Source organism: Rhinolophus hipposideros, assembly GCF_964194185.1.
Source record: "Rhinolophus hipposideros genome assembly, chromosome: 18".
Taxonomy (NCBI): domain Eukaryota; kingdom Metazoa; phylum Chordata; class Mammalia; order Chiroptera; family Rhinolophidae; genus Rhinolophus; species Rhinolophus hipposideros.
The window spans coordinates 36,969,993-36,992,725 of NC_138064.1; the positions used below are offsets into that span (position 1 = coordinate 36,969,993).

The 22,733-nt window shown below is 37.6% G+C and overlaps 1 protein-coding gene across 1 annotated transcript; it reads left to right on the plus strand.

The window, feature by feature from the left end:
* The first annotated feature begins 870 nt into the window (after positions 1-870).
* Positions 871-21,878, plus strand: STEAP4 (STEAP4 metalloreductase). The gene is made up of 5 exons (XM_081079318.1): positions 871-958; positions 14,539-14,996; positions 15,651-16,178; positions 17,503-17,655; positions 19,035-21,878. Exons 2-5 carry the CDS (start codon positions 14,541-14,543, stop codon positions 19,296-19,298), a joined length of 1,401 nt encoding a protein of 466 aa, XP_080935444.1. The 5' UTR covers positions 871-958; positions 14,539-14,540; the 3' UTR covers positions 19,299-21,878.
* Positions 21,879-22,733: the final 855 nt, after the last annotated feature.

Sequence of the window (22,733 nt, forward strand, 5' to 3'; positions counted from 1 at the left end):
GGGGAGAGCTACTATCCAGGCAAAGGGAAAGTTGACTCAGAAGTGCTGGGAAGAGGCCTCCGGTAAGGCTGAACATCTGGACCTTGGCAAGCAGGCCATGGAACTTAAGACCAGAGATGGCTGAGAGACCGATTGGCAGGACTCTGGGTTCTGGACCACAGAGTTTGGCAGTGCTTTGCCTCATAAGTTATTATCATTAGTTAAACTTTAAACCACCATAGCTGTGGCTTTTAAGCTCCTCAAATATAGAAAGACATATCAATCCAATTATGCAGTACATATTATTGCATATTATTCTGCAATATTATATACAGGTCAACAATAAGGTATCCCGAACATCATCCCTTTCTTTCGCTTGGCTTGTTTCTTTTAAATGATTCAATCTACCTAAATTAAAACCTCCAAATTCTAAATCATCCAAGCTATGAGCCCCAGAAGAATCCAGGGCTTCCAAGCAGAGGGAAAGGATGTCACCTTTTACTTTGAGACAAGATGGCACCAAGAGAAATATCTAGAAGCCGCCATCGACCAATTGGTGTTTTCTCAGCTACTCAAAGAGGGCCCTCTTGCTCCTTCAGTAAAGAGGTCCTTTTCAGCCTCTCCAAGCCGCAATCTGCCAGGAATGCACAGATCCTAAGGACTCTGGGGAAAACCCCTAAAAACCTCCCTGCCAGGAGATCAGAGGGTAACATCTGGAGGAAAGAAAGCTGCAGTGGCAGAACGGGAAGTTCTGGTCCTTCCAGCTGCCCGGGATTCCCAACTTGAACACTTCCTGGAAACTCTTTCTTCACCCTGTCTCTTACGAAATCTAATGGGTCCTCCCTCCCCCCTCTGCCTTCTTAAGCCAGCGAGAGCTCGAGCCACAGCACTGAGCTGGAGCAAGGCTGGCCCGTGGCGGCGCTCCCGGCTGCAGCTGCCCTAGACCACAGCAGCTTGGAAGCACCCCTCCCTCCCGCAGGTGGGTCACGTTGCTGGCTATTATTAGCCTTGTACCTTTCGCCACAGGACCCCTCCTCCCTTACCTGCTTCAGCCTACCCGGAGCCCCTGCTTTCAGGACCCCACTCACCAAGCCCGCTCTCACTGGGAAAAACGTGCTTGCAAACTCCCCAGTGTGCGCCCCTGAACCCCTGTCTGGGAAAGGCCACCCAACGGTGTCGCTGGATCAGTGAAGGAATTCAGCAAGCGGCTAGCTTCCTGGCGTTTTATCTCTCATCTCTACCCCACGGTGCAGAGAAGTCCAGAGAAGTCTGAAAGAATAAGACTTAGGGATTTGGATTCCTCTCTTATTTCTGGATAAGAACAATCTTGTAGTGCCCACCAGAAGGTGTCTGGAAGAATGTGGTTTGGGCAGTTTCCAACGTCTCAGATCTGAGGTCACTTCTTGACCAAGAGCTAAAATTTGTCCTGAGATCTGCAACCACTTCCCTCTTTGATTTTGATTTAAGTTTCCTTCTGTAGTTCCGTGATTGCCTTTCCAGAGAAATGTTATTTGAAATGTAATTTATTGTGAAGAGGAAATAAAACCTTGGATCCCTGTTTGTTCAGAGGCTGTAAGAAGGTAGTTCTTTCTCTGGATGGTAATTCAGGAACTTTCTTTAAAAGATGACTGGTGTGATGGAAAGTGAACTGGTTGGAGAATGGAGATGGGGGTTGGAGAATTATCTTCCTACTTCTAACCAGAAGCTTAATGACTCAGTTTCCACATGTGTAAAATAAAGGACTATTGGACCAGACGATTTACAAAGTCCAACTCTAACGAGGTGAAAATGCATGACTAAAGTTGCTTGAGGGTTTGACAATCTTATTAATGCTATAAGTATAATTGAGTAATTACTCTCTTCATAGTAATGCAGGTTTCATTTTTATAGGGAAACTACCCAGCTATGGAGTATCTTAGACTTTCCACATCAGTATCTTAGACTTCTACCACATTTACCATTCAGAGTACTTTCAGCTTTCAAAGCCATTCTTCAGCCTTGCTATGTGAGAATGTCCTATTCCCTATAAATGGCAGTCTCATAAATGTCACTCACACGAAAGAACATTTTTTTCTGATACAGTAGGTGTAATTTTATAAAATGGCAGATTTATTTTGAAGCAGTGACTTTTTTGAGATATGGCCTTTTGCAAGGCCCCAAGTTTTTCAGAATGCTGTGATTTAGCACAGTATGAAATTCTACCTGTATGTATTCTACCTGCATGGCAAACACTGCCAAGCCATAAAACAGGATGAAGCACTCCCTATTTATCAAGCTTCGAGGTTTTAAAGTAAATGGTACATGTGTATAGAGACATTGGGTCATAGCACTGTCTCCATTTGGCAATGTTTATGGTTCTGCTGAAGTTCACATAGAAACTTGAGGTTGGGCGTGTATAAGGCCTGACCCCTAACTTGAGAACAATTTTCAGAATTCTACCTTGCTTAAGCTTCCTAACCGTTGTTAGAAGTAACCAAATAAATTTTTATAAACCTGTTAATAAATTGAAAACTCTGGGCCTTGAGCCTTGTTCTGAATACTTAAAAAAAAAAAAAAAATAGATGCTTTGTCATAGAATTTCAAAATTGAAGAAACCCTGAGCAGTCACTCTGGATTTCCTTATTTCCTGAGGGACCTCTACATCACTTTTATTAATGCCATTATTAAAAGGATATGGATACTCCTTTTAAGGTCTCCCAAGTAGGTTTTGCTGCAGTCACCCTCAGAAACACAATTCAGGATTTCATGATCCTCACCATCTAGTTCTCTTTGTAAGTCATTTAAATCTTTTATCAACTGTTGTTTAAAAATCATTTCCTTTTAAAATTTTAAGAAGACTAATAAGCTACTGGCAAAACAAAAATACAATCACCCTTCAAACTTGAAGACTTGCTAGGCTACCTTGTAGCTAATTTCCTCTGAATTGTCCTCTTAGGAGGAATTGTCCTCTTATTTGTTAAGTTTCTGCATTCACATCTATCTATAATTCCTACTGTGAAAATCTGGGATAATAAGGTTTTCTGGGTGGGATTTTTTTTTTTTTAAGTTGTAGTTAAGCCAGAGACAATAGAAATAAGATTTACAAAAACAAGACCTCTGAAGTCACCTGTTGGAGTCTATTTTTTTGTACATCCAAACAGAATGGGTCATTAATTAATTATGAAGACTTCCCGAGTAGTACCATATGATGTGTTAGACCTACTCAAGAAGTTCTGAACGACTTTTCAGTCATTTCCAAAATGATTTGAATCAACACTTGTTTTTTTGTTGAGAAGACATCAGTCTTGGAAGGAATAAAATAGGTAAATAACTAAAGGATAATTAACGCTTAAAACAATGCTTGATAAGAAAACAGACTTGGCTTATGCATATGAACAATCTATTCTTCCGAAATCATTAAGGAAAAAAGAACAAAGAATGCTTGCACTGTTTGAAGATCATCTTTCAGAAAAATATCGCGGCAGAAAAATATGCAGTATTCTACGAAAAGAAGTATTCTACTAAAAGAAGTAAAAGAAGTATTGCTACTTTAATTAATTAGACAGGCATCCTAATCTAAATGCTTCTCCACAATGTTCTAGGAGAGTGTATTCATCCATGTGTGAAGGGGTCTTACCATATTGTACTTGGACGGTCACATATTTCTGAAAAGTTTTGAGAGAAATATGTTTATTTTAAATGTAGATTACATGATCAATCCTAATATCAGGATGAAATAAAGTTCAATTTTCATCTTACAAGTAAGGAAATGTGTGCAAAAGGTAATTTTGAAAAATTAGGAACTATCATTCTGAATAAAAAGAAAGCTAAGAGGTGTTTTAATGTAACTGTATAGCATACCTCCTACAGGGTTATTAGAACACAAACTAGATAGTCTCTTTTGCCTTAGCTCTAAAGAATATTGAAGGGAAAAATGGCATTACGAACAGAGCCGGGGCTCCAATCAGGTCTTCATTGAGCATGATTGCATTAACACTGAGGAGCACAGTAATAGGAGGAGGAATTAACAGCAGACACTGATTATGCATCTTTCATTTACACCTGCTCTTTTTACAGGGTGTGGAAACAGCTTTGAGCCGGTTAATTGGTGGCTGAAGCAATTTTGCACAGACTTGGGTAAACTTCTTGCCCTGTTTCCCAGGCAGATTAGTGCCCCTTCTCTGGTCTGGGATCCACTCTGCACACTCCTCTGCTCAGGTCCTCACACACTGTGTTGCAGCAGTTTGATCCTGTGTCTACATCCTCCCTAAGACTGGAGCCCCCTGACAGCTTTATCCCTCTTGCATAGCACAGGGAGGCTCTTCGATAAATCCGTCAAAACATGAAATTCTACCAAGATATCGTTGGTAATTCTAATTTTTATTTTTGGAAGATGCTGACCATCATGGACATAGTAGTTATGAGCATGGGTGTCCGCTGTACTGTACTAGTTCTTAGAGTCAAGTGTCCAGATTTCAACAATCTGCCATTTGGGGAGAAGCGTGAGATTGCTTTGTATTGTACAATACATTTAAAGTAAATAGTGGAAATTAAGATAACCGTTTTTGAAAAGGAGAAACCTTGGTGTTTCTTCTCATTAACCTTAATTTTAGTAAACCTATTGTGATGCTATACTGGGTAAGTTTCATAATAAATTTGTAACTATAATACTTTGGAGTCTAATTCATTTTAAAGAATAATTCATTTTAAAGAGTGACATAATGCAAGTAAGATACTTAACTGAGGTCATGAAAATTAGAATATTGAATTTCTAAAGGTTTTAATTAGTTTAACTTAAGTAAAAGTATTTTAGCCTTTCTTTAATGTCTGAAGACATAAGATATAAAGCCTATTGAATATGTCAAAAGAACTAAGTTATATTAAATCTTTCTTATAAAAATTTATTATGTTTCTAGTTATTCTCCAGTACTAAAGTACTTCAGTATCCAAGTACTAAAATGATTTTTTCATCCTATTTAATTGCCCTGACATGGGTGGTATGGGAAATGGGAGGAGATGGGGGGGAAGCAATTAGCAGGTTGGTAAGTGCTTCATTGCACTTAATAATGAAAATGTTGGCTATCCTAGACTGAGATCCCAAATTATAAAATCAGGGTTTTTTATTGGGTTTTTTTTCTGTTTTTTATTTTTCTTGAGGCATGTCTGGTAAATTGGAAGATTTGTGTTTGGGGATGGGGGTACACAAAGAGGTCCTGTATCTATCTCCCTGAGAGAACCAAGAGTCTAGCAGCAGTAACAGATTTACGGCCCAAATTGTCTTAACTCCATGTGTGGAGTGGGGAAGAGTCTGGGACATTTGCTGGGGTAAGCGGATCCACATGGATTCTGTTTTCATTACGAATCTAGGAGTCTTCTGTGAAGGGAGGCCCCTAAGGAAAGAGATTTAGGTCTAAGGTGAAGAGTCAGAATTAGAAAAATGTATCATCCTGTCAGCCCAATTATTTTGCCATTTCCATGGTCACATGCCAGAGTCTTGGGGAAAAAAGGATGAGAAATAGAGAAAGAGTCAGTGGCGTGCTGGTAAACAGCGCTAAGAAGAAAAACAGCTGTCCTGATTTGCAGCATTTGCTGATTTTTATAGTGTGAAAACTCCCCTCATAGCTTATTTCGAACTTTCAGCCAGTGAGCCGGCTCTGGCCACACCACTAAAATGAGCTGAGATTTAAAACCTAGTAATTAAAGGAGCTGTTGACTTAAAAAATATTTATCAACAAGCACTGCTCTCAGACTTATCAGAGTATAACACAAGAAGGGGGAAAAGTACTTTCTCCCCTGAGGTAAAAAACAGAGGAGTTGCAAGGCCAGATCATGTCCCACAGTTGGGGCTGATCTTGACACACATTAGAGGCTACATGGCCATTGGGAGCTCTTGCCTCTGAGAGCCAGATTAAAAATGGAAAAAAAAATTGGTACCCAAAATAAGACGAAGTAGACTATATTCATAAGAACGTGTGTGAACAAAGTTCACTCAACGTTCACAACAACGTGTGTGAACAACCCCCAGGAGATTTTTTAAAATGATAAGGACACACTTGTAAGCAGAATAGAGTTCCCTCATCAGCAGGGTTTGAGGAGTGAGATCAGATCCGCAGTGAAATTACTCTACCCCCAAACTGATTTGGCAGTTATCCAACATCTAGATAATTTCTAGTGGTCTTAATGTGAAGATAAATGACTTCATAGGAAATTAATTTAAACAAAGTTAACTCAAAATTGAAATGACTAAATCATTACAGTAGTCCTAGAAAAGAAAAACCTACTAATTTATACTAAATATTAAGTGGGTCGTTGTAATCTGCAAATTATCCAACAAGCAATGCTCATGTGGTTCTACAAACCAAATGCCACTCAATCAGTGAAAAAGAGTTGTTTTTCTGATGGTGACGATCCAGGTCCGAGGACTGAATCTTTGGTGAACCACAGGTTTGTAAGAAGTTGTTCAGGATTTAGAATGTAAAAGGAGGTCAAGGTAAATTAACCTAGACATGACTGAATCCCTGACCTTGTTGTCATGAGTCCCAGGCTTTCATCACGTGAACTAAACCAGCCTAGACAGTGAGTGGATAATGAACCTACCTGATGAAATTATTTGCCAGGGAATCAGAAAACAATCTTCATTATCTTGACTGATGCAGCTGAAATCAAAATGTGAAAACAATAAGATTTTTAATTTAACTAGAATTTCAGCAAAGAACTTAAAAATAAATATTATTATAGTCCCAGGGATGTAAAGTACAGCATAGAGAATATAGTCAATAATGTTGCAACAATTATATATAGTACCAGGTGGGTACTAGTCTAATCGGGGGGATCACAGCATAGATTATATAAATGTCTAACCACTATGCAGTACACCTGAAACTAATATAAAATAATATTGAGTGTCAACTGTAACTTAAAAAAAATAACTTTTAAAACAGAATGCTCCAGGTGTCTCAAGGTACTGTTCAAAATAAAATTTCAAAAGCAGGCACTAATTTTAATATACATTTATAGTAGTAAGTACCCCACTTATATGACACCCCTCACTGTTATATTTACAGTAGTCTGACTGATAGAAAATAGACTCCATTTAAACTTATTTTGTATCCAATGTGCCTGTTTTAAATTTAAGGCTTGTTCTTGGCATGCTATTCTTTAAAAATAACAACACAAAATAATGGTAAATACAAAAAAAAAAAAATAAAAATAACAACACAAAATAAAACAAGTCCTGTTTACAGATATCAAATTAAAATGAAGACTCCTGTCACATCTTACAGAGTTTAGAACTGTTACTTGTATTCTAACTTCCTGGAAGTTGCCAAGCCAGTTCATTCCATTTGTGTACTACCACACCAAGGTGTGTAATTGGTGGGGGTGGGGAACGCAGACGAGATACTGGCAGAGGAATTCAAAATCTTGTATGAACAATCAAATGGAGAGAGAAACAGAATGTCTTTAACCAAGGTTTTGTCCAAATTATACACAAGACATTGTAGAGCACTGTGTGAGAGTGGCTGTTAAAGAGCACCATCAGAGATTTGTGGGTGGATTTGATCAAACTATAACTTTGTGGGTCATGGAGGGCAACTCTTCACGGTTTCCTTGAGAGGGTTACAGAGCAAAGCTTACCTGCAGTCTGAAACCAAGTCTTGAGTCTGGCTGCCTTGACTCATCCTTGTGGGGCTGGCACAACATGCTTGCCTCTGGTTTTCGTAAAAATAGGAACTCTAGCCTCTCAGATCCAGCCTGTGCTTAGTAGGGGGAAAATCATAAAGCAGGTGAAATGTTTCTGCATCCCCTTACAATCGTATTCACACCCTGTTCTCCTTTGGTCTTTCTCCTCCCACCATTCCTATCCGAAAAAGATACCCTTGTCCTTATCCATTTCCAGTGGGTCTCAGAGCTGGTGCTCCTTAGAATTGATTGTTTGGTTCGGTTTATTTTTTTTAATGTCTGGGCTCTTCCATAGACCAACTGATCCAGATCTCAGCAGGTGGGACCATAGCATTTAATAGCTGCCAGCTGACCAGGGAAGAGAAGCATTGTAGCAGGTCATTAACTGAAAACTAACAGGCAATGGTTTGCAATTTGGTTCTATAGTGCAATCATCTGGGGAGCTTTAAAAAAAAATAATAATGTCCAGACTCTGCCCTAGACCAATTGATTCAGACACGCCAACAGTCTGATCATCAGTATTTATAAAAGTTCTCCCCTGATTCTTATGTGCACCAGGGATGAACAAGAACCATTGGTTTCTAGTGTAATCCTTTGCAGAAGTATTTGCATTCTATAAGCCTTAGTGATTCTAAGATGCTCTGATGATTGAATTGAAAAGACTGCAAAGAGAATCAGGAAGATATGTCCATGCCACCAGCTGTTTCCCCTCTACTCCTATTCCCCTCCAAACCAAACTCTATGGATGGGTTTTTCTTTGTCTACTTAGGAATTTATTATGGCTCCAAGCACACTATTTCTATTACTCACAATTGTGTGTTGTGATGTGGATAGTTTTCTTTTTATAGTTGTTTTACGATTATCTCCAAACCTTTTTCAGTGAAAAATTTTTTTTGCATTTTTAGTTTGTACAAATATGTAAAATTCAGTGAGCTTAAAAACAAATAAAACTTCTAATAATATATGAAAATAAGCTTGAATATTTACATAAAAGAATTTTCCTGGATTTGTGCTTTCTGTGGATTTCTCAGAATAAAAGATATAGGAGGAATTCATGGCTAATTCAAGGCTAATTTTTTTCTTTCAGGCATATCTGCACCAGAGAAAGGGGAAGATTTTCTTTCCTTTCTCTTCTACAAATGGTCTTATATACATAAATATTTATATATTTTCCTCTTCATTCTGTGAAAACGCTAGGGGAAACAAATGGCCCATTTTCCAAGAACAAGACAAGAAAGTGCACACCTTTTAGAAGGGGTATGGTTGGGTTATTGAACCTTCGTCTTTCTAAGAGTTGTGGAGAAAAGGTTCTATTCCAGGGCTGGGGGGCTGCCCTTGGCTGCTAATACACAAAGGACTTCAAAATTTTATTTTTATTCATTCTCCAAATGTAGTCTATGCATACACAGAAATATACTGCTAGGATGGAAAGAAGTCCATCATACAACTTTAACTTGGCATCCATTTATCAGATATCTACACATTGCTATTATGCTTTAGTATTAATTAATATTTGAATACAGCCTATGATTATCACCTAAACAAAGCAAATAGGTTGCATTGTATTTTTGGAACATATTAAAAAGCATTGATTTAAAATACACAATTATATATATGATATATATGTATGAACAAGATTACCCTAAAACTTATATTGAAAGGCAAAGGAATTAGAATATCTGAAACAGTCCATAAAATAAAAAATAATAATAAGGTGGGAAGAATCAGTCTACCGGATTTTAAGACTCACTATATAACTAGAGTCAGAGGCCAAGAGTGGACATTTAAATCATAGATCAATGGAACAGAATAGAGAACCCAGAAACAGACCCACCCATGTGCAGACAACTGATTTTTGACAAAGTTGCAAAATCAATTCAATGAAAGAAGGATGATCTTTTTTAACAAATGTTAGGGAAGTAATTAGATATTGATAGGCCAAAAAATAAAAAAATGATGATAATAACCTTGGCTTAAACCTCACACTTTATACCAAAAATAATTCAGTGGATAATGTATTTTAATGTAAAGTATCAAACTTTTAAACTTCGTAAAACTGTAAAACTTTTAGGAGAAAATATTTAGGACCTAGGGGGCTTGGTGAAGAATTCTTAGACATGATATCAAAGCACAATCCATAAAAGAAAAAAAATATATATATATATATAAAATATATAAATATATATTATATATAATATGTAAAATATATACAAGTGGACACTTTGGTCAGCGTTGCTCAAGCAGTAGTTCACCTTAATCAGAAGTATCTGGACACTGATGGTAACCACTTTGAGTACCTCTTGTAACTGCAGAAGTCAAATGTGACTTTCATTCATCTTTTGTTATCGGTACCTATTATTATAATTTTAATAGCTTTTTCCTTTCTTAAAAATGTGTATACATTTTTTTTGACACCGTGTGTGTGTGTGTGTGTGTGTGTGTGTGTTGAATTTCTTCAAAGTTAGAAATTCTTGCTCTGTGAATGACCCTGTTAGGAAGATGAAAATAGTCAACAGACTGGGAGAAAATATTTGAAAAACAAATCTACAAAAGACTCATATCTAGACCATACAAGAATTAGAAACACTCAACAGTTAAAAGAGCAACAATCCTATTAGAAAATGGCAGAAGACATAAAGAGATTTTTTACCAAACAGGACATACAGGTAGCAAATAAGCAAATGAAGAAGGCCATACCGTGCATTACTATTGGACAATACACAAGAAGGAACTATTGATACACGCACCAACTTTGATCAATCTCAAGAGCCTTAGCTAAGTGGAAAAAAAAGTCAATATACAACATGTGGGGTTTTATTTATATAACATTCTCAAAATGACAAAATTATAGAGTTAGAGAACAGATTAATGGTTGCCAGGAGCTAGGGGAAGCAGAGACAGGGTCAAGTATGACTGAATAGTTCTGTACCTTGATTGCACTAGTGGACACGTGAACCTACATATGGGATAAAATGACACAGAACTTTACACACTCTTATACCAATGTCAGTTTCCAGTTTTGCTATTGTCTTATAGCTATGTAAAATGTAACCAACCATTGGAGGTGTTAACCAATAGAGATATGAGGATGTAAAACAGGTTAAAAGTTTATTTGGGGTCTTAAAGGATTTGAATCCTAAAACACAGACTTACTAGGTAGCAACCCAGGTTGACCTCCAGAGAGAACAAAGAAAGATCTGTAAAGGTAAAAACCACAGTGTAATTCTTTCATGCAAATGAATGACTGCTGGCTAGTGTAACAGAGATTGATTAGTTTCCATATACAAACAAAGGTGGTGAAAATAAGAAGGAGGAGGTAAAAGACCATATGTGTCCGCAGGGCAGTTGTTGTTTCAAGATGTTTATGAGTCAGCACTTAGCGAAGTTTAGCAACAGGTTTAGCAACTTAATAAGGTAGCAGCTCTACGAACTGAGGTAGGAGATGTGCGCAGGCCCCACTTCCCTAATACCCTCCTGACTCTATTTTATATAAAGCGATTCTCCTAGCAATGCTTTTCCCATTTTATTTTTTTCCATCATCACAGGAAATGGTGAAGGACGCACAGAAACCTCTTGTACTAGTTTTACAACTTTCCCTGAATATATAATTACTTCAAGTGAAAAGATTTGGTTTTTGTTAATACCACTGATTTGTTACATATAAGCATTTAAAATAGGCAGATTTTGTAATCCTGTTTGGACATGTCCATAGTTTTAATAATGCTAAAATCTTCTGAAGCTGTAAGTGACCTAGGCCTCTGATCTCTGACTTCTGGAAACACACACACACTAGACTGGCCCTAACATCCCAGAAGGCTGCCTCAGGTGCCCAAGGCCTGGGGTGAGACCTGCAGACAGACGGAGATGATGGGCAAGACTCCACACCTGGGCCCTCTTCTCTCTCTCTCTCTCTCTCTCTCTCTCTCTCTCTCTCTCTCTCTCTCTCTCTCCCTCTCTCTCTCTCTCACACACACACACACACACACACACACACACACAGAAGCATTTCAGGGGTGGCTGCTACCGTGCTACCATGGCTTTCACAGTCATCTTTGCATCTGTGTCATTGGTTGCCCATCTCTAATCTCTACAAACATCCTTGTGGGATCACTTTACCTCTCTTGGCTCTCCTCTCAAGGATCCCCTCTGGGAATTGCTTCTACAGGAGGCAAAACCAGTCCTGGAGATTTCCCAAATCAGGAGTTATTCTTGTTGTGTTTCCTGTTATGCAATTGAGGTTTATAAAGAACTGAAGGAAAGAGAGGAGACCACTATGTTATGTCTTATCTATTTTAACCCATCTTTCCCTTAACAACTCTGCTTCCTGTTTGCCACCTTTCTTATTTGCTGTATTTCTTCCATCCTACATCTAGGAGGAAAATAGGATTAGAAAACTTTTTTTAAGTCTTTAAACAAGAAATCTTACTGCTTCCATAAATTCATGTTTACAGACAGGAGCTATTTTGAGTTACAAATAGTACGAAATGGGTGTAACTTCCTTCTTTACATAGTACTTACTGTAAAATGCACCCTCAACTTGATCTCCTTTGTGGTTTAGAGTACGCATACATCTCATTGTTACGTACTCCTATTTTTAGGATATTTTCCAAGAGTTTGAGATGCAATTCTTCCAAATAATTACTAACTTTTTATTTTTACATGTTATTTTGTTATCCTAGTTTTGGTAACCTTAGGTCTGATCATTTTCCTTTTTCCATGAAAAAAAATAATCAAAATATTGTATTATCCTGGGTTGATTTGCAAGCAGAGCTGTGACAAAGGCTTGTGTGCAGATGGTTTATTAGGTAAGTAATTACAGGGAGCAGGAGTGAGGGGCAAAGTGAATAAACCAGAGTAGGTGGGAAAGATGGGACAAGAGGGCATGAAGCTGGCCATTGCTACAGATGGGTGGTGCTCTGATCTACGGGGACTTTCTCACGAAACTTATGGAATTTGTCAGAACTGTGTGCCAGAAGACGAAAGGGGAAGCCAACCCTCATTGGTCTGAGTGCTGTGCAGACACAGGTATCAGAAAAGCCCCAGAACAAGAATCAAGAGATGCAAGATATGAGACCCCAAAGTGAGCCACTGTTAGGCAGTGGAATCTGAGCAGAGGTCAGGTCTTGCCCAAGGACAGGAAATAGAACCAGGAGGATTTGATGTGAAGTTCAAGATGTGGCCAACACAATTATCAACCTTAGAATTTCGATAACTTGATGAGGAGCAACTAACTGCCCAATGGAATAACTATATTTCGTTCTATGTCAGCCAGTAATATTTTAATATCTCATTAGTGGTTTTGTATCTTCAATTTTCCCAGTGATATCTCTGAAGGTTTCAGAGTGAAAATAAATTTTAATGGTTGGGAAAACAGCCCAAGTGTGTGACATTGGATTGCCAAACTGCATTTTAAGAGAGAGATATTCAAATAAAATGTGAAAGGATTACAAATGAGAGAAATTTACACTTGAGCTGTTTTTACATCTATGTTTTGATAAAGCTATTTCATGCATTTTTTATTTATTAAAAAAATAAGTGGGTGTCGTGCGGGAGACCCTGCTCGCTGTGCCATTTGTCATGCGGGGATTCTAGTCCTGCTTCCCACACAAGAACGCAGGACATGGTGAGGCCAAACAGGAACACCCATGGAGCCATAACTAGGGGAGTCATATCACTATATTCTCACCGGCGGCATCCGCCTCTCTGCAATCCGCTCTTGCTAGCCCCCATTCCTTTCTGCTAGCGTAGCCACAGCAGTTATATTAGTGGCCAATGGCTTATGGGTTACAGCTGACGGCCAACTAGCCACAGCTGATGGCCATCTGATCACAGTTGATGGCCATCTACTACCTGAGCCAGCACCTTTCTATGTGAGGCTGAGAGCCTGGAAACTGCTTTTTGGGGCTTTGTCCCCACAGTGGGGAAAGCAAAAGCTTCTTAAGAATTATTGAATGATGTTTCAGATAAATTTTATGTATTTCCAATAAATGCAGTTACAGAAGCATAATTAACTTTTAATTTACAGAATTTATGTAAAGATTACTTAATTAGATTAATAGGTTGATTAATTAGATAATCAATAGGTTATTAAGTAAACTATTAATAGCTAATTTACTATGTCTTAAGAATTGCTTTAAGATACATTAATTCATCTGATCCTTACAATGTCTCTAAAGCAGGTACTATCAGTCTCTCATGCTAAAGATGATGACACTGAGACACAGAGTTTGAGTCACTTACCCAAGGTTACACCACTAGTAAGAAGTAGGACAACAACAAAAAGTACTGTGTATGCAATATCTGCATTAAAAAATAAAAGCTTATGGCAGATTAGAATAAATGAATGTGGTCGCCAAATACTCAAAATAGAAACCAGAATCATCACTTTCTCTTTGCAGTAATTAATGTGATCTCAGTGAGACTATGTCAATAAAGACATCATCCACTTCATTACAGGACACTGGCAACTTGATCAAATCTGTATTTTGCTTGTAGTGTTCAACACAATATAAGAGACAGAAGAAGAATATATTAGGGTGAAAGAATAGAGAAGTGAGGGGATAGCCAGGCAGACTAAGAACTTTTGGGACTAAGTGTTTGATAAATATAATATCATTGCAAAACATGTCCATAGTTTAAAACATCCACCAGTAAGTGGATTGGTTTTTTACTATGTCTCTTTATCTGACAGTAGTTTTTCACCAACAATTTTGTTAAATGAAACACATACAAGAATATGTATGACAATTTTTACTCCTTCCAAATTTTGTGAGGAATACATGTAATTCATTAGAAGTTTTGAACAACGTCAATCAACCACTGTTTCCTGGAGATAATTCTCATTAATTTTTCCATGTCCAAAGCATTCATATGTTGTTGGGTATTTGTGTTATCTTTCAGTGATGGAGAAATCTTCTACCGATGCACTTCCTCTTTATGTGAATTTTTCGGAAAAGCAAGAGACTATATGTATTTTTGGAACCGGTGATTTTGGAAGATCGCTGGGACTTAAATTGCTCCAGTGTGGTTATTCTGTTGTTTTTGGAAGTCGAAACCCCCGGAAGTCCAGTCTGCTGCCCAGTGGTGCAGAGGTGTTGAGCTATTCAGAAGCGGCTCAGAAATCTGACATCATCATCCTGACAATCCACCGGGAGCATTATGACTTTCTGACAGAACTAACTGAGATTCTCAATGAGAAAATATTGGTCGACGTCAGCAACAACCTCAAAATCAATCAGTACCCAGAATCTAATGCAGAGTACCTTGCTCAGCTGGTGCCAAGAGCCCATGTAGTAAAAGCATTTAACACCATCTCGGCCTGGTCTCTCCAGTCAGGAGCTCTGGATGCAAGTCGGCAGGTAAAATAGAATGAATTTACACTCTCAATCTTTAAAAAGTGAATGCTTTATGTGCCCTTATCTCAAAGATTCCAAAATATAATTCCAAAATGAAACACCCACTGAACATTTCGTTCTGCTAATGTGTTCCATGAATAGTTTCCTTGGGTTTAACCAACTAGGACGGTCCGTTGCTGTTATTTATTTCCCACTGTCTGCACTCTCAGCTTTTAGTTTGATGGAACCCCATGGTGTCCATCTCTGGAGGCATCTTGTCAGTACTAGACAAGTAACACAGCTAAATTGCTGATGGATATCCTTTACATTCCCGTTATCTTGTACGTAACCTGTTCCATTCATTCACTGAGATTAGAAAGTTTCCATAAGTGATGAAGTATCCATGAATTCAAAAGAAACATTAAACTATTCGCACTATGGAGAACCAACTCATATCAGTGTGATGTGCCTAAAACCACTCTCAGCTTGAAACCCTCGTACTTAACTATCCAGTACACACGTGCAAGTTTAAAACATCATCTTGCTTAAGTATGTTTATTCAACATACTAGTTTGAAAAGCAGTTCACTACTACATGTCCTTGTTCTGAGTGGTACTTGTATAAACTTTCAAAATAATTATTAAAGAATAAATACAAAATTAATTATCTTTAACTCAGGTGTTTGTCTGCGGAAATGACAGCAAAGCCAAGCAGAGAGTGGTGGATATTGTCCGTACTCTGGGACTGACTCCATTGGATCAAGGATCTCTCATGGCAGCCAACGAAATTGAAAACTACCCCTTGCAACTATTTCCAATGTGGAAGTTCCCCTTCTATTTGTCTGCTGCTTTGTGTGTCTTCTTCTTTTTTTACTGTGTTATAAGGGAAGTAATCTACCCTTATGTTTATGAAAAGAAAGATACCACGTTTCGCATGGCTATTTCCATTCCAAATCGTGTCTTTCCAGTGACAGCGCTCATACTGCTTGCCTTGGTTTACCTCCCTGGTGTTATCGCTGCCATTCTGCAGCTGTACCGAGGTACGAAATTCCGCAGATTCCCAAACTGGCTTGACCACTGGATGCTTTGCAGAAAGCAGCTTGGCTTGATAGCCCTGGGATTTGCCTTCCTTCACGTCCTCTACACACTTGTGATTCCTATTCGTTATTATGTACGATGGAGGTTGCAAAACATGACCACTACCCAGGTAAACCTATTCACTTGTGTTCTCCTATTCCTTAAATTACAGTGGAATCTTGCTACATCATATTCCATGTCAAAATTATAAAAAATCACTCTTCTAAGCATCTTTCTTTTTTAAAGTAACTACCATATGACTGTTTCTTTGTTTTTTGTTGGTTTTTTGTTTGTTTGTTGTTTGCTTTGCTTTGTTTTATTTTTTAAAGAATCCAGTTGAGAACTCATACAACTGTTGAGAATGAAAGTTAGGTTCCCAGGTTCACTTGGGTCCAGATCTGCATTCCTGTAACCGGGATCCTGACAAACTGACAGAATTGGTGTCTCAGGAAAACTAATGACACCTACTTCAGTTCCTTTGGGGACAGTCAATAAATGTAAACCAGTGTGTTCGTAGGCTTCTATTTTTATGCATGCTACTTGCTTTTGGAAGTCAAAACCAACGTTATTATAACTAAGGTGATTGTTCCAACATATTTCACAGGAATGTAAACAAATTCACAAAAGAGTGCTTATAAATACATTAATGTTTGACTTGTGGGAAGTTGTCACCAAAAACTAAACAATTCTGAGCAAATGTCAGATACTATATTCTGCATAGTCAGAAACTTCAGAGAGAATCAACTCAGGGAATCTAAAAAGCAGTCCCAGAGAAAGTGCTATGCATCAGTCCTAGTTTGGAAATAATTGTTTTGATCAACCTTACTTCAGTCTCAAAGTGTGTTAGTCAGTCACTCACTAATGGTGCATCTGTGGATTTCTCTACATTGTTTCCCAAAGAGGTACATGGGAGGTTCTTGGGCAAGAATCATATTACAGGAGCCTGACTTCTCTAAATCTGTGGTGTGACAGATCTGATGATATATTACAACATAATAAACATAAAAGAACCCAAATACTATGTGTGAATAATCAGCATATAACAGCAGAAAAAAAATAGAATCTTTATGTAGTCATTTGAGAACATTGTTTTACTTGGGGAACAAGAAACCATATGGTAAACAAGGTTTAAGGAAATGTTTACTTTGTTTTAGGATTTATAGGGTCAGTTAAAACTCCCTGTACAACTCCTGGAGTCAAGTATTATAATGAAATCCCAGCAGAACCAATTATTTTTTCTACCAATAACATAAGTTCTAAGTGTATTTTCTCTACAATTATTTTCAAATGAGTATTAAGAAATGTCATATAATTTGCCGTGAGCAAATAAACCATGCAAAGCTATTTTCAGTCCATTTAACATTTGAGAAGTTTGTAAAATATGTCATTTTTAAAAGTTGCTTATAATTTTTCTTAGGCATTTTTAAAAGTTGCTTATAATTTTTCTTTCTTAGAAAGAAAATCCATTTAATACCTCTTATGCCTGGCTCAGTGATTCATACATGGCTTTAGGAATCCTTGGATTTTTCCTGTTTGTGCTCTTGGGGATCACTTCCTTGCCATCAGTTAGCAACATGGTCAACTGGAGAGAGTTCCGATTTGTGCAGGTAAGGAAGTCAAGATTTAATCTACTTTTACTGCAAAATGAGTCTGGTTTTACAAATATTTGCATTTTTCTCTCCTATCATGCATACATTTTCATTTTGCTCCATCAGTTCCTTAGCAATCTCATAAAAATAGCAACTGAAACAAGTTCAAATCAGTACATGCTAAATTCTGGTACCAAAAGGCAGATTCCATAACGGTTTGACTTCCTAGGAGGGCATCCCTTGCTAAGATTCCTGACTACTCCCAGAGCCACAGCTATGAGTGTAGAGTGAAAAGCATCAACAACTACTAAACTTCGTGTCTGGAGATGTACTAAGTGCAAGCTGAAAAACCAAAAGACAAAATTTCTACTTCTGAAAACCAACCTTAGAATATGGACATATTGACATGTAAAGGCATATATTAAAGTTTAAAACCTCTGAAAACAAGATATGCTAGACTGTCATCATACCAGACTCAGGGCTGGTCTGTAAGAAGGAAAACATTTTTTTCCCCACATATCAACCACCAGACACCTCAATAAAGGCGGTTAGTAACTACTCTTATTGACCAGTGGTCCTTAAAGTGTAGCACCTGCACCAGCAGCATCAGTATCACCTGGGACCTTGTTAGATCTACAAATCTGCAGGCACCACCCAGACACAATGAATCAGAAACTCTGGACATGTGACCCAGCAATTTTTTTTAACAAGCCCTCCGGATGGTTCTGATGTATGTTCACTGTGAACCACTATAACAGAATAGACCATTAGTAATGGAAATTAGGTTTGAATTTTATAAAACTATTTGAATTTCAAAAGTCTTACAGTTTGTCCTAGCGACCAAATGCAGTCAACATTTTCTCATGTTAACACCTTTATATAAGACATTAAAACAGAAATAAACAATTGAGTGTTTAGGCCAAAGCAAGCAAACAAAAGTAAAGTTTGCTTGTTGCTCTTTATCATGATAGAAATTAGCAAGCATCTGCTTTTAGTCAGTAATGTATACTAACGTAGTGCTTCTAGGACATACTGTGTCTTACTCATCTCTGGCCTCCAGAAAAGGTGATCAAGGAAAGAATTTTGCCAATGGGAAAGAAGGCAAGGTAAGTGCTTTATTCTAACACAAAAGAGTTGATTCCTGGGAAACTTGCCCCTCCAACTAGATTAAGATGAAATCACCATGCCATTTGTAAGCACAATCTTTTTTTTTTTTTAATGAAATGTTTATCATCTTGAAGGAGGGTTAATGGTTTCTTCAGTACTTAGCAGAGTGTTCTGTATATCATAGGTTTCCAAGGTTTGCTGTTGTTGACAAATATCCTTCATTGGCTTAGAGTATCTTGCTTTAAAATGTAAATAGTGTTAATGTACATATTTTTGTTTTTTGCTTCTAGTCCAAACTGGGTTATTTGACCCTGATCTTATGCACAGCCCACACTCTGGTATACGGCGGAAAGAAATTCCTCAGTCCTCGAATTCTTAGGTGGTGTCTTCCTTCATCCTATGTGTTAGCACTCATCATTCCGTGCACTGTGCTGGTGATCAAGTTTATCCTCATCCTGCCATGTATAGACAAGACCCTCACACGGATCCGCCAGGGCTGGGAAAGGAATACGAAATTCTCAAAATCACCATTAAATGGAAAAACGGATATTTAAAGCAAAGTTCATTTCAGCCTGACCTCTGAACCTGGAGTTCTGTATTGTACATTTAGAGAAGAATAACAGACACAGTTCAGAAAGCATTTTTCTCCCACCACGGTCTGAAGTCTCTGAACGGAGAAGGAAATGTTGCCTGACTTTGAGAAGAGATTGGAAGAGAACACCATTTTATTTCGGAGCAGTGTTGAATTAGTACTGGTCCCTGTTTCTTCTTTTCCCGGAGACAGTGGCGGATGAGGTCAGATTAGCTTTGTGGCTTGACACTTAGAAACTTCTTGTTGTGGGCACCATGCATAACCTAATGTCTTGTAAAATCCAGGCGAAACACATGTAACTTCCTTCTCTGGTTCAAGAGCTGAATGGAGTGAGAGAGAAAAATAGTAAGATGGTGGCCACTGATAAAGGTTTTATTAAGTAAGTCTGAAGAAGAGGGACACATTAAGTAAAAGGAGATTATTTTTTGTTTTGTTTTTCGAACATGAATGTGATTATAAATATTGCCCTAGTGAATTCTGTTGTTAAATATGCTCTTTGATTTTGCTTTTACCATCACAAAGGTGTATAGTGAAGAACTGTTTTATAACACAAAGATATCACAATTGGTTGGAAGCATGGGTGGGATATATGCAAATCTATACAGTTGTCATAAGATCCCATCTCTACAAGGAATAGGTGTAGGAAAGACTGAGTTAAAATTGAGGGATATCCACTTGGAATTTCTCAATGTACAATAAGCAATGAAAAGGTGATAAGGGCCCTTGCACAAAAAGTTCAAATAAACCAGAATTTTGGACAGCAAGCTAAATAAGTTTTTGTAAAATTGCATCAGATTAGGTTTACTTTTATTTAGGTATTGTGGTATGCTTTGTAAATAATGTATTCCAAATATTATTCAATATTAATCATCTGTGAAATGAATTTCTAATATAAAAGAATAGCTTCTATAATTTATCATAGTTCATTATAATTTTAAGCAGTGAAATTAAATGAATAATGAAAGTGTAAGTTTGACTGACGTACAGACAAGAAAGAATTATGGCAAGTCTTAGGGTAGACAAGCCTTCCAGATGATTCTGGAGCATGTTCGTTAAGGCAGAGAGGTGTGAACAGTAGTTGTAATATGAGACTTGGTTCTTTCTCAAATTCTTGGTGGAATGCAAGATGATTCTCTCTGTTTTTTGGTGCTGATAGTCCCATTTCCAAGAAGACATTCAGCAGGATTAGCCTTACTGGCTCATACAGGGAGCTAAAAGGAGATTTCTGCAAGATCTTCCCACATACTGAAATAACCAAAAGGCTTTGGGTTTGATATTTTTTTACCTGCCCTATCAATACCATTGATTTCTCTCTCTCTCTCTCTCTCTCTCTCTCTCTCTCTCTCTCTCTCTCTCTCTCTCTCTCTCTCTTTCTGTGCTTTCATTATCATATATTCTACATGACATTATGCAAAATGATTAAAGTATATTAAAACACCACCCATAATCCAGGATAGTTTTTTTTTATAAAACTGTTTGAAAATAGTTCTACTAGCTATACTGTATATTCAATTTTATACCCTTCATTTTCATGTAATGTATTGGCGTCTTTGTTCTCTTACTTACATGGTATATTATTTAATCAGTAGCTGCATAATATTACTTCAAATGCACATTTATTAACCACTGCCCTAATTAAACATGTAGGTTATAATCATTTTTTAGTAAAACAACATTTCAGAGACTGTCTTAGCACTCACAACTTTTTCCCATATTTTAAATTATTTCCTCAGAATACGTGCCAAGAATCGGGATTACAAAATTAAAGAAAAAGTTCTTTATAGTATCTGCTATATATTGCCAAATTATTTCTAAAGTGATCTTGTCAATATCATCGGCATTGGATGAGGGTGCTGGTTTCATGATACCCGCATAGATTTTGTTTTGTATTCCAATTTGTGTTCATTGAGAAGATACACGGAACATACGATCCATTAATTTATCCTTGATCCACCAAGCAATAGAGTAACAGTAAAAGAGTAATAGGTTTTTACTGGGTCACAGTTCATCACTAAAAATAGAAAATACCACGGTACAAAAACTTTCCTGGAGTAAAATGGACTCTACTTTTATAACCTAGTAAAAATGCTCTACCTGGTAGTTAATTAAAATCTATCTATGAAGCCAGAAGTTAAAGAGCGCCCCCCGGTGATTTGAACACAGCACTGCATTGCCGGGCCTGACAGCCTCAAAAGCAAAGGCTCCGAACCCCACCAGCTGACCAGAGAAGCCAATTTCCTTTTTCTTTCCTCACCAAACCATCAAACCAATTTGATTATCTTAATACAGCCAACTCCTCCAGTTTACTTAAAGTGAAAAGAATGAGTTTGGGAAAGAAATTGGTGTATTGAGTGAACTGTATTGTATTCTTTTTAACAGATACAAACTGTTCTACATAAAAGAGTTAGACTAAAGTCTTCACTGTTGCTTTATTTCCTGTATTCTAGGAAAATTTTTATTAAGCTCATAGACCTTTTATATTTGTATGTTTTCCCCATGTTAAAAAAATGATTTTTGTAAGTGTACTCATTAAACATTATTTAAAAAATATTTTCTAGTTTTGTTTAACTCCGGTTTTGACTCATCGGCATTACAAAGACAATGATGGAAAGATTTTGAACCACAGTAATTCCAGCATCTGGAATTAAAATACCTCCCTTTGGGGATAAGGGAAAAAAGGCAATATATGGGTTTTAAAGCACTCTAACGGATTTGCATCTTAATGCAATATATGCTTGACCTCAACGAGGAGATGCATTCCAATATCTCGCATTTTCAGTATTACCCTGGGTTTGAGTGTACTATCCCACACTGGACTTTCTTGCCTCCAGCTGGATGCCACCCAGACAGGACTAATGACGTGACGAGTAGACTGACTTCAGGTTGGATTTCAGCCTGTGGGACTAGACATTAAACTCCCTGCACAACTGGACAGCTGCAGCCCTGAAGGGTGTTATCCCTCTTTCAAAATCAAATCAAAAACTGATAAAGTGAGGACTGTCCACTGAGAGTAAACTAGAAGCAAATAGAAAAGCCCCTACTTAAAAGCTACTTCAATTAGAAATTGCACTAAAGAGTTTTTCATGTGCTTATTGTTCAGAGATGACCGAAGAGCCATGATAATGATGAATGTATATAATGAATTTTACCTCTGTGAGCTCAAAAGATGCTGGACCCAAAAGATGCTCCCCAAATCAAGGTGGAATGGCAGTCAAGGTGCTTTATTCTCCATCACCACAACCATCATCCACACCACCCCTGTCTAATGCACACACACCAAAAATACCCTTATACAATCCTACTTCAATTTTCTACAATGAGTTAGGATTACAATGTAGAAAAGTCCTCTAAAGATATGTTTAGTGGAATTTAGGAAAGAGAGTAAGTCACTCTTCTA